The following is a 13,048-nucleotide window of genomic DNA, read 5'->3' as shown; positions in this document are numbered from 1 at the left end:
ATTGTAGAAAATATTTGAGTAAGTTATAAAAGCTAAAACTAGTCCAGATGACTGGAATTAGCCACATACTCACAGAAAAATCATATTTGATGATGAGACCTATGACACACCTGAAAAAAAATACAGTTCTGGTCAGGGGAGACAGCTGTGGATAAAGCACTTGCCATGCAAGTGAGAGGACTTGTGTTAAAAAAAACCAAACAAACAAAGACTGGATGTAGCAATGCACAACTGTAATCCCAGTATTCCTATGACAAGATAGGAGATGGAAGCAGGAGAATCCCCAGAAGTTCACAGTGCAGCTCTCATATGCAGCAGAAACAAGAGAGTCTCCTGCCTCAATCAAGATGGAACATGAAGACAACCAAAGCTGTCCTTGGACCTACACACATGTCCTGTGGTATATGCATGTTCACACAGAGATTTTAAAAAAGTAAACAGTTCTCAATTAGTAGCAGGGACCAAGACCAAACAGACAAAAATGAAATCCAAAACATTCTGTACATATCTTTAAAAAAATTTAAATTGAATACATTTTGCAAACTGAAAAAGAAAAATTCCCGTCTTTGAACTAATGACATCATATTAGTCAGGGTTTTCCAGAGGAATGAGATGAAGAAAATTATTATAGAAGGCTTTTACTAGACTGTCATACATGATAGGGACTGATGATCATTGCTGGCTGCACACCAGAGAAGCAGAAAACTTGGCAGCTACCCACCCCAAGAATCTAAATGCCTCAGGAGTCCCAATCTGAGGCTAAAAGCCTGGAAATGCCTGGAGAGTCACTTGAATTGAGTCCATGTTGAGAAGAAGAAAATAGAGTCTGGTATCAGAAGAGATTGTAGTAGCATTAATAGATGCACTCAGACCGAAGGGAAGGCAGGTATGTGCCTGTTGCTTTTTCCTGAGACTTCCTCTGGGATGCTGTTGGAAGTTGTTGTCTACATTAAGTGTGGGTTTTCCCCTTCAAGTCACTGTCCCACATGTCACTCCTCCTGTGGAAATTTCCCCACCAAAATGTAAAGGTGCATTTCACTAGCCAAGTGGAAAATGAAGACCAACCATTCCAAGTCCTTTATGAACTTGATACCCAACAACATCCTATGTTATATACTGTTTCTAAATAAGACAATAATGTACTTCACCTAACAATTCTCATGTACAACTGAAAACACATTGTTTCCTTAGAATAGGTGTCAAAGTCCCTTTAGGAAAGCTTATTCATTTACTATATCACAATTAAATATGACAATACATAGCAATACCCAATATCGGCATTAACTCAATAAATATATTACATGGTAAAGAAAGAGATGAAAGAAAACGTAACCAGTTGCTTAATATATGTGTGCATATGTTTTAGCTTCATTTCCTGTTGTGACAAAATAGCCAGATAAAAGCAACATAAAGAAAAAGGGGTTTGTTTAGCTCAGAATTCCATCACTGTGGGGGAAGTCAACATGGCAAAAACTTGGGGCATCTTCTCACATTACTTCCACAGTCAAAGCAAAGAGCAATGAATTAATGCATGTAGGCTTGTGCTCAGCTAGCTAACTTTTTCCACTTTTATACGCTCCTGGGTCCCAGTCAGGGAATGGCATTTCCAGAAGTGGGTGTCTTTCTACCTCATTTATGCAATCAAGATAATTGCTCACAGGGAAGCTCAGGGGCCCATCTCACAGGTGCTTCTAGATTTTTTTTTAAGTGGCAATCAACAATAACCATCACATTATAAAAATAAACATATTTTTTGTTTGTTTGTTTTTGAGTCAGGGTCTCATTATGCATCCCTGGCTGTTGTGGAATTCACTATGTTGACCAAGTTGGTTTTGAACTCACAAGGACTCATATGCCTTTGCCTACTGAGTGCTGGGATTAAAGGCATATTTTTAACAAAATAAGACAGAAAACAATTGGAATCCTCACTTTTGTGAGGTCTCACAAGTGTACTATATTTATTAAGTATCTTTTCTGGTGTCATTTTGTATTTCCCCATCTTCAGCAAGCACTAAGCATCTTGGTTTTAAAATTTTTAATTTAAATACATTTTAGTATTAAAAACCTTGTAAATAAAAACACCATATATCCAAATTAGCTAATTCTTTACCTTGAGAAGTAACTCTCAATTTCATTCTTGAAGTATCTGAGCCATTTATTACCCTGTTTGGACTGAGTTGTAGCTTCCTATGGGTTTTGATCACCAGACTTGGTAATACTAAGGGAATCCAAGAATAGTCTTCCTTTCCTCTTGTCCTAGTTTGATTTGTTGCTGTTGTTGCTAAAACACTGACCAAAACCAAGCTGAGGAGAAAGGGGTTTGTTTTGGATTACACTTTATAGTCCAGCACTGAGAAAGCCAGGGTAGAATCTCAAGGCGGGAACTTAGAAGTAGGATTTGAAGCAGAGACCATGGAGGAAGACTAATTATTAGTTTGCTTCTTATGGCTTGCTCAGCCTGCTTTCTTATACAACACAGGACCACTACCTAGGAGCGGACCACCCACAGTGGCCCTGTCACATCCATCATTAATCAAGAAAATCCTCATAGACTTGCTTACAGTCAATCTAATGGAGGCAATTCCTCAATTGATGTTCTCTGTTTCCGGATAACTCTAACTTGTATCAAGTAGTAAAAAATAATTAGCACATCTCCATTGCTGAATTGTAGTCTCATTCCCTGCTCCCCACGTCAATACTGTTTTTAGTTAACTCAAGGGTACAAAGAACCTAGAGTAAACCAGGGGTAGGTTGGGGTGTGTGTGGGTCTCTTAGCTCTCAGTTCAAAGGAATGTTTGTTCCTCCCAGTGGAAGGACATCCCTTTGTTGAACCATAAGACCAACAGAACAGGAAGCAAAAATTTTGCTAGTAAGTTCCAAGGATGACTCCCCCTCTCCTCCCTTGACTTCTAGACTCAGGAGAAAAACAGTATTATATTAGATGACAATTTAGAACAAATCTATCCTTCTGGAGAACCTTGCCCTAGTACTGTAAGCTATTGCCAACTCACTCGTGCTATAACTACATCGCAAAAGGCCATTCCACCATTCAATCAATCAAAATTCTTCAGACTGGTAGGGAAAATGGTAAAAAAAAAAAACAAAAAAAAAAACTCGACCTATTAACCCTTGCCCCATTACTTAAGCAAACTTCAGAGAATTATGCCATGCCACCATTTACTTACAAGAGTTAAACTTAGAAATAAATAGTTCATATATCTATTTTAATAATAAACTAATGAGTGTAATATAATTTTTAGAAAATTTCTTCCAGGATATGTAATTTTTGGAGCATTGAACCTTTCATAATGCACATTTGTAGTACTCCACTACTTGAAGAATTTTCAGAATTTTAAAACTATTTCTTACAATCAAGTTTCTGATGTTTCTGTACAAGTTTTGATATTGGGTGCATTCTTAGTTTGTTCTTTATGTTTGTTAATCTAATAATATGCCTAATGGCAGCCCTCACAACTTCATATTGAGTCTTGTTTTCTTCCGTAAACACTGTCATGTTATTTATAGAAGGGACATGCAATAAGGAGGCCTTTCAACATTCTATGCTTAAGAATTCTCTCTAGTATGGGTCTTTTCATGTATTCTAAGGGAACCACAACGAGTGAAGGCTTTCCCACACTGCTTACATATGTAGGGCTTCTCACCAGTATGAATTTGCTCATGTCTTTGACAATCACCCAAAGCAGGAAAGGCTTTCCCACACTGCTTGCACGCATAGGGTCTTTCTCCACTGTGAATCCTTTCATGGCGTCGAAGGGAACTGTAACCACTAAAAGCTTTCCCACATTCCTTACAGTCATAGGGTTTTTCCCTAGTGTGAATCCTTTCATGTCGTTGAAGAGAACTCTGTATAGTGAAGGCTTTACCACATTCCTTACACTTATAGGGCTTCTCTCCAGTGTGAATTCGCTCATGTATTCGAAAGGTACCAGAAGAGATGAAACCTTTCCCACACTGTTCACAGACATAGGGTTTCTCACCACTGTGAATTCTTTCATGATTTCGAAGGGAAGTACGAGTAGTGACAGCTTTATTACACAAGTTACAAACATAGAGTTTCTCTCCAGTGTGAGTCCGTTCATGTACTCGACAGGTACTTGAAGAAATAAAACACTTCCCACAGTACTTACATACATAGGGTTTCTCTCCACTGTGAATTCTTTCATGTCGTGGAAGTGAACTTTGACCAGTGAAAGCTTTCCCACAATACTTACAAACAAAGGGTTTCTCTCCACTGTGAATCCTGTCATGTCGTCGAAGGGAACCACGACTAGGGAAGGCTTTCCCACAATGGTTACATATGTAGGGTTTCTCACCAGTATGAGTTCTTTCGTGTCTTCGAACTTTACTGGAAGAAGAAAAGGCTTTTCCACATTGCTGACATTTATATGGCTTCTCTATGGTGTGATTATATTCATGCTTTAGAAAGCATTCAGGATACATGAAGGATTTCCTAGATTCCCTAAATTTATAGAGACTGTCTCTGTCTTCATATATCTCATATTCATATGGTTTATGTCCTGTTTGAATGGGGTTATGCATATTTAGGGGTGGGAGACCAATAAGTATGTCTTCACATAAATTACTTTCACACAGTTTTACTCCATGAGGGGTTTTCTTGTTCACAACAGTAACTGGAAACTGGCTGATGATTTCTTCACATTGTCTCCCTTCACTGGGTTCATACAATAATTCCACCACTTCATTTCTGTAAAAAGTAGAAGGCACATTACTTAAATTTTGTTTATAAGTTACCTGTCAGGAGAACTGTTTCTATTTTGCAGCATCAGAATTCTTTAACATTTTTTATTTTTTTATTTTTTAAAAAATTTTAAGATTTTTTTTGAGACAGGGTTTCTCTGTGTAGCTTTGCGCCTTTCCTGGAACTTACTCTGTAGCCCAGGCTGGCCTGGAACTCACAGAGATCCGCCTGCCTCTGCCTCCCAAGTGCTAGGATCAAAGGTGTGCGCCACCACCACCTGGCCCAGAATTCTTTAACATGAAGGGGCTAAATGTTTTACAGGACTTCTAGAGGCTATCTATATGTGAAGATACTGGTATTTATAGATGTTAACATGTTTACCAAGTAAACTATTCTGCACACACTGAATGCTCATGTCATTATGATTGTTTATTTACTTGTTTTTCATTATTCATTTGTGATGGAGTCTTGCTTCTTGATGTAATGGTTAAGCTGGCCCTGAACTCATTACCATTTACTGCTATAATTGTAATTAGTCAGTTCTCAAGGTGTCTCTCTTTAAATCTTCTTTAAACAAAATGCTTCCAGAAAAACTTTGGGATTTTGGAATATTTGCATATATGCATGCTATTTTGAAGATGAGAACCAGTGAACAGTGTAAAGAAGAAATTCCTTCAAACTTTAAATTATTACTGGATAAGCAGGGAGAGGGCTGTGTGAAGGTCAGAGGAGAACTTTGTGGTGTCAGTACTCTCCTTCTACCTTTATTTGGGCTCTGGGAGATGAATTCAGGTTGTCAGCCTTGGGCAGCAAAGAGCCTTTACCCACTAAATCATTTTGCTGGCCCTTTCTTCAGTTTTTTTTTAAATACACCTCACACTCAAAGCCTAAAGATACTGTCATACATTTTTCACTTTTATTATTTATTTAAACTTAAAAAATATTTCCTTTGTATTTACAACAAACTTTAAAGATCTGTTTTATTTTTAAATGTGTGTGTGTGTGTGTGTGTGTGAGTGTAGGTATGTGCACATAACTGTGGTACCTGTAGAGGCAAGAGCTCAGATCCACTGGAATTGGATAGAGTACAAGGATGCTGGGAATGAACCAAACTCAGGTTCTGTACAAGAACAGCACTAGTGATCTTAATCCTCAACCCCCTACATCTATCTATCTATCTATCTATCTATCTATCTATCTATCTATCTATCTAGTGTGTGTGTGTGTGTGTGTGTGTGTGTGTGTGTGTATGTGTGTGTGTGTGAGTGTGTGTGGTTATGGGTGAGTGAGTATGCATGTGCCACTACCTCAATGTAGATATCATAGGATAACCTGCAAGAGCTGGTTCTCTTGATTCACCATATGTGTTCCGAGGAAGGAACCCAGGTCATTAGGCTTGGTGGCAAGCACTTTTACCTACTGAGCCATCTCATTGGTCCTTATTGTGAGTTATTTGGTAAATGTATGTATGTGTGTGCGTATGAGCATTAGAAAGTCAAGTGAGAATACCAGGTATCCTCTTTTACAACTTTCAATCTTATCCCCTTGATACAGGGATATTTTATTGAATCTGAAACTCATGCTATCTTTCTCACCCTCCCAGCTAGGCTGATAGCCAGTAAGCCCCAGGGATAGTCCAGTTTCCACTTTTTTTTTTTTTTTTTTTTTTAAATGTGTGTGCTGGGGATCACTGAATCCAAGTACTAATGCGTACACAGCAAGTGTTCTTACCACTTGACCCATCTATCTGTCCAGACCACATAATTTCAAATAATTTTGAACTTGAAACAAATTTTGTGTACAATGGATTATCAGAAAGTCAACTTATCATCTTGATGGTGTATTACATGTCACCAATCCTCTATGAAATTTTATAAAAATTATTTTGAAGTTGGGCATATTTGTTTGGTTGACCTATTTGTAAAATTTCTAGTCATTTCTATATTCTTGAAAAATTTCCCTTTGTGTACAAGTGCTTTACATGTATGTCTGTGTAACACCTACATACAGTGCCTGAGGAGGTGAGAAGAAGGTGTCCAATCTCCTGGGACTGGAATTATAGATGGTTATGAACCACCATGTGGGTGGGTGTTGACAATCTAATCCTGGTCCTCTAAAAGAACAACCAGGGCTATTAACTATTGAGCAATCTCTCTACCTTTGATTCCCACATGCTTGAGCAACATTCTTCTCATTTGGAGGGGCAGATTACCTTAGGTTTCTCCTAAAATGTTCATCATCTTCAATCCTCTGGCCTTCCTCAGTTTGTCCTAAAATGCAGAGCCAGAAAAAATCATTATGAAGTCTATAATATTAACTTCTGTAAGTTCATGATACAACTTATCTATGCCTGGTATATTCACCACATGTCACCCTTGGTATTCACTGAACAGTACTGGTAAGACAAATTTGTTCTCTCATTGTTAAGTGAGGAAATAACCTCATCCTTACCTATAGCAACAAGGTTTTTGAAGGTTTCCTGCATCACATCTGTGTAGAGTTGCTTCTGGGAAGGATTCAACAAATCCCATTCCTCCAAGGTGAAGTTCACAGCCACATCCTCAAAAGTTAGACAGTCCTAAAACATCCCACATCAGGAGGAAGAGTAAGATTCATAGCATTGCAATGTAGATGCACTCTGTAAGAAGTTCACAGGGTGCTGTGTCCTTCAAAGGTCATGACACTCTTTTTCACCATGCATACTCTCTCCCTCTCACCCAGCAATTCCTGTATTGAATTGGAACTCTTTTAAATAAATAACAGGGCAGCAACAGGAACACCAATTATGTTACTGGATCCATCTGTACTTGATATACATTGATTATCACAACAGTCCTGCCACTTAGTGCACACATAGCTAACACTAGCTATCCTTACTCAGTCCACATATTCTTAGAAATGACTGAAACCAAAGTTTGATTTTTGCTGGCTTCTAGATTTGATTTGATTTTTGCTGGTTTTTGCTCTTGGGGTGGATCTCAGTAGGGGTTGGGAGTTAAAATGTTCCCATAGAGTTTCTGTACACAATGTGCTATTAGCTTAATTCCTGCGTTCCCTCTAAATGCTTGAAAATTTCCAATATGTTCACCAGAGGGAGACTATTTGATCATCCTCAAAGTGTCATCTGGAAGATGAATCTTTATTGAGCTAGTCTGATGGTATTTATCACTTTTTGTTGTAACCTGTTATTTATGGAGTTCAATATATTTATTGTGCCTGCACTAAGAGAAAACTTCAGGGAGGTTATACCTGGTTTCTTAAAAAGTAACCACAGGAATTCCAGAGAGTAATTTACTAAGGTAATAACATTACTTAAGAAAAATGGATAGTGCCAAAGAACAATGAAATAATAGGAATAGTGTCACAAATTTTAGGTGGAACTCAATGAGTTCAAGATAACTCTCCACACCCCACACCCTGCCCAGAAAAGGTTACTTTTTTTATTCAACTAACTGCAAATACGGCGAGCCCTAGGTGGGACAAATACCAGCCCCCCCCCCCCCCCAGAACAAGGGGAGAAGGTGGTCCGTATACACTTTCCCCATCAAAGTGGGCCCTTCTCATTACTCTGCTCCAGTATTAAAGTGGCAGAGCCCCATCTTCCCTGGGGTGGGGAGTAACCAGCTTGCTGCTCCCCAGCCCCCCTTCCCTGAAGTATCGGAGAGGAGAATGCAGTCAGAACAGGAGGATAAACGTTTGTTGCTTGCGGCAGAAGCAATGGTGGTATCTAAAAATGAGCATGGGACAAAAAACAATTCAACTGTCCAGAGGTAGTTTGTGAACAGAGGAAAAGATGGAACCAGAACCTGGGGGGAGGGCAGGGAGGAGCAAAAGAAGAAGGGGCAAGGCTAGTTCTTTAGTGCCCCACTGGAGGAAGTAAAATAGTGTGGAGTGGAAACAGGAGTGGCGAGTAGTACCCCACCTGCCTTAGGTGGAAGCCAGAGAATAGGACCTCACCCTGGAGACTGGTGGTAACTCCTATCTGTCACTGCATTAGGTCTCTGTCTATCCCACTTAAAAACAAAACAAAACCCTTACTTTATTTTTAATTCTTTGTGTCAACACACACACACACACACACACACACACACACACACACACACACACATGCTCGCACGTGGAGGGGCACATGCATTTGAGTGCAGGTGCCTAAGGAGGCTAGAGAAATAGGACTCCACTGGAACTGGAGTCTCAGGCCATTTGGAGATACCTAACGTGCATATAGGAATCAAATGAGTCTTCTGCAAGAGCAGTATGTGGTCTTATCTGTTGAGCCATCTCTCCAGCACCTATCCTATTTTTTTTTATTATGTTTATGTCTCATTACTTTTTTTTTCTTAATAAGGTAAATAATTTTGGGGCTGCAGAGATTGCACAGTGGTTAGAGTACCTCCTGCTCTTGAGGAGAATGAGTTTGGTTCTCTGCATCTATATTGGAAGGTCACAACCACCTATAACTTCAGGTCCAGAGATTCTGACACCCTCTTTGGTCTCCACAGGCATTTGCACAAATGTGTACATACAAACATGCTGACAAATACATACATATAAATAAAAATAGATCTTAAAATCACTTCCTTTTTTTTAGTCTTTAATAGGAATTTCTCTTTTCTTTGTCATTTTTCAGCGTTTTCTTTCTTTTGTGATGTTGGGAATAAACTCTATCAAAGAGCTAAATCTCCAAGCCCTTCCTCTCATCCAACTGCTTTATTTCTATTTTCCTTCTTCACTCTACTTCTTACTATTCCTTATTTATTGAGTTTTTTTCTTCCTCTACTGGCATTTAAACCAAGGGCTTCATACATGCAGAAGAAGCATTCTACCACTGAGTTGTACCCATGACCCTCTTTTTACTTTTTATTTAAGTCAAGGGGCCTAAAATCACTCTGTAAGCCACACTGGGTTTGAACGTGCATCATTTATTCCTCCGATTCTGGAGCAGCTAGGGTTAATGGATATGGGAACCAAATGAGTCCTCTGCAAAAGCAGGATATGCTTTTAATTGCTGAACTATCTCTCTAGCCCAGCAGTATCTTTTAAAATAAGTTTCTTCTGCTTTCATATAGAACCACATTGGATTCTTAGCTGACAACTATCTGCAACTCTAGTCACAGGGGATCCAACACCCTCATCTAGCTTCTTGGGGGTACCAGGCATGCACATAGTAATTAAAACCTTAAATGTAATGTTAACCATTACAGTGTTACACAGACAGACACGCTACAAACACACTTTTAGCAAAACACTCATACATATGAAAAAATTCAAAAGATTGAAGCTTACTTATGAAACATAGCAGAAAATTGCCTAGATTTTGGAAATAACGTACACACTCAGGCACTAGAGGTATTTAGAAAAACAGACATGGAACAGAAAAGAATCAACACATTACGGTTAAATTATCAGAGTACAGTTCAAAAAAAGAATATTAAAATCTGCAAGAGAGAACAGTGACAAGAACATTTAAAGACAAACTTATCACAACAGCAGCAGACTCCTTAGCAGAAATTCTAAAGGCCAGGAATACATACACAGATGTAATTCAAATCCCGGGGTGGCAGGGGGAAGCAAATCAAATCAACACAAAACACTATGTGCACGCATGTGCACACGAATGCACATATACACCTGTCAATCAATTTTGCTATATACATAAGATAAATATAACCTAAAGGAATTCATGAACTACTGCATCAGTATTACAGATTCTTAAGGTATTATCTAAACACCATTTCTAGGATGCAGAAAAAGCAATGTGAATTAAAAGCCATGAATACAAAACTGGCATAGTGGTGCACTCCTTTAACCCTAGCACTTGGGAGGCAGAGGTAGGTGGATCTCTGTTCGGTTGAGGCCAGGCTGGTCTGCAGAGTGAGTTCTAGGGCAGCCAGAGTTATACAGTGAGACCCTATCTCAAACAAAACAAAGTAGTCAATGTATACACTAAAAAAAAGATCTCAATTCAATCTTTTAACATTCACTTCCAAAAATCAGCGAAACAGAAACAAGATAATCTTTAATAAAGGAGAGGAAAATAACAACTGAATATATAGATGAAATCATAATTTCCAAATCAATAGAGGAAATTACCAAAACTAAAAGCAGATTCTTTGGAATTATTTACAATATAGAAATCTTATTTAGATAAGCTAAATAAAAGACAACACAAGTTGGGCACAATGTTTCACACATCATCTTAGCACTCTTGTAAGCTAAGGAAGCAGGACTGCTGTGAGTGTGAGGTCAGCTCAGGCTACATAGTGAAATACTGTCTCAGATAATATTAATAATAATAAAGACAACATACAAATCACTAACAACAAGAATGAAAATTATGCCCCTACTAATACCATAGACGTTAAAAGAACCAGACAGTAGTGTTAAGAACCATTCCATCCTCAATTTTAATAACTTGAATGAAAGAAACTAATTCTGGGAAGAAACACTACAAAAGCTCACATAAGGTATTAGTGGAGCTTATGAAAAGGGCACTGCAGTAATAAATAATTGTCCAAAGCAGGAAGGATAAGCCTCACATGTTCTCAATGGTTTATTCTACTTAGCATTTAATGAATGAAAATATGACATCAAACATATATAATCTCTTCCACAATATCTAAGTAGCAGTAACACTAATTCATGTTATTTAGAGATCCATATTACTATTATATAAAAACCAAAATGAAAAAAAAAAGTCATAAAGCCTGGTATAGTGGTGCACACCTTTAATATCAGCACTTGGGAGGCAGAGGTAGGTAGATATTTGTGAGTTCAAGGCTAGCCTGGTCTACAAAGTGAATTCCAGGAGAGCCAAAGCTGTTACATAGAGAAACCCTGTTTCCAAAATCCATAAATTAAAAAAACAAAACCTGGAAGCTGGTACAAGAAATACAAACCATAAATTTCTCCAGATAAAAAGATGAAAAAATAATGCCTTAAATCCCAGCATCTGGGAGGCAGAGGCTGGTGGATCTCTGAGTTTGAGGCCAGCCTGGGCTACAGAGCTCGTTTCTAGGACAGCCAAGGCTACCAAAAAAATCCTGTCTCAGGCGGGGGTGTGGTGGGGTGGGGGTGGGGAGTGGGGCGGATTTCCTTGGACTATAAAGATGGTTCAGCAGATGAAAGTGCTTGCCAAGGAAACCTGGTGAACAGAATTTAATGTCTATACCTCTGTGAAGGTAGGAGGGGAGAACTGCCCTCACAAACATCCTCTATCCTCTGATTTCCTTACTTCTTCAGACCCTGGCTTTCTATCCACTCAGGATCTTACCAAGAACATCACCCACTTTTTGTGGAGGGAAGTACAGGAGAGAGTATTGAGACAAGGTCTTGCTCTGGAGCACTTGCTGACCTTGACTTTACTATGTAGATAAAACTGTCCTCAGCCTCATGACAACATTCCTGCCTCTACTTTCTAAATGCATGGTTTGTAAGTGTGTGCCCACACATAGGCTATATCACCATTTTATACTCAAATCATGAAAGAAATTAAAAAGATGTTTTTGTAAACTGTTACTCTATAGAAACACAATTCTACAAGGAAAACAAAAGATGAGATCAGAGAAATAACCGTTTCACCCCCAGTTCACAAGGATGAACCCATCTCTAAGCTTAGAAACCATGGTCACTGGCTCGGCAGTGGTGATGCACGCCTTTAATCTCAGCACTCCAGAGGCAGAGGCAGGTAGATCTCTGAGTTCAAGGCTAGCCTGGTCTATACAGTGAGTTCTAGGACAGCAAGGAAAAACAAAAAAACTAAAAGAAAACAAAACAAAAAAGAAACCATGGTCACTACATAGGTGTAGGCCAGGGTGCTTCACTTCTAGTAAATCATGAAACCCTGAGCATCTAGGAAACTTCATTCTGGAAACTGCACCCAACTTCCCCCACTTCTCAGTGTTAATAGCTTCTTTCCTGTACAAAATCAACTCAGAGGAGTGGCCAAACACACACAGTTAGATGAGGATTCTCAATTGTGCTGGCATTTTATGACATCAGTGTCATTAACAGATTCTCCAATACCAGTAAGATGTCCTACAATTCAATTCTGACACCTACACTTGGCACAATCCCGAGAAGTTGCAACCAATAAGGTGGCTCAGTAGGTGTAAAGGGGCTTGCCCCTAAGCCTAAAAGATCTAAGTTGGAACCATGGAACCCACATAGTGGAAGAAGAGAACAAACTCCCTGAACATGGTCCTCTGACCTATGAATGTTGTGACACATATGCTTATACACACAGAGCGCGCGCACGAGAGAGAGAGAGAGAGAGAGAGAGAGAGAGAGAGAGAGAGAGAGAGAGAGAAAGAGAGAGAGAGAGAGAGAGAG

At 39.0% G+C, this 13,048-nt stretch overlaps 1 protein-coding gene across 3 annotated transcripts in view; it reads right to left on the bottom strand.

Moving 5' to 3' along the window:
* Window positions 1–288: 288 nt before the first annotated feature.
* LOC131900545 (zinc finger protein 136-like) overlaps window positions 289–13,048 on the bottom strand; it is a 36,387-nt gene continuing 23,627 nt past the window's right edge. For all 3 annotated transcript variants that reach the window (XM_059251819.1, XM_059251818.1, XM_059251817.1), the window contains exons 2-4: window positions 7,172–7,298; window positions 6,933–6,990; window positions 289–4,726 (exon numbers count right to left, since the gene is read on the bottom strand). In XM_059251819.1, coding sequence (XP_059107802.1) covers window positions 3,565–4,726; window positions 6,933–6,990; window positions 7,172–7,205 — 1,254 coding nt within the window. In that variant the 5' untranslated portion in view covers window positions 7,206–7,298 and the 3' untranslated portion in view covers window positions 289–3,564. The remainder of the gene's footprint in view (window positions 4,727–6,932; window positions 6,991–7,171; window positions 7,299–13,048) is intronic.

This window comes from Peromyscus eremicus, unplaced genomic scaffold (genome assembly GCF_949786415.1).
Source record: "Peromyscus eremicus unplaced genomic scaffold, PerEre_H2_v1 PerEre#2#chr22_unloc_1, whole genome shotgun sequence".
In the NCBI taxonomy this organism is placed as follows: domain Eukaryota; kingdom Metazoa; phylum Chordata; class Mammalia; order Rodentia; family Cricetidae; genus Peromyscus; species Peromyscus eremicus.
Note: the sequence above shows the minus strand (reverse complement) of the source record. Positions and strands in the feature narration are given on the sequence as shown.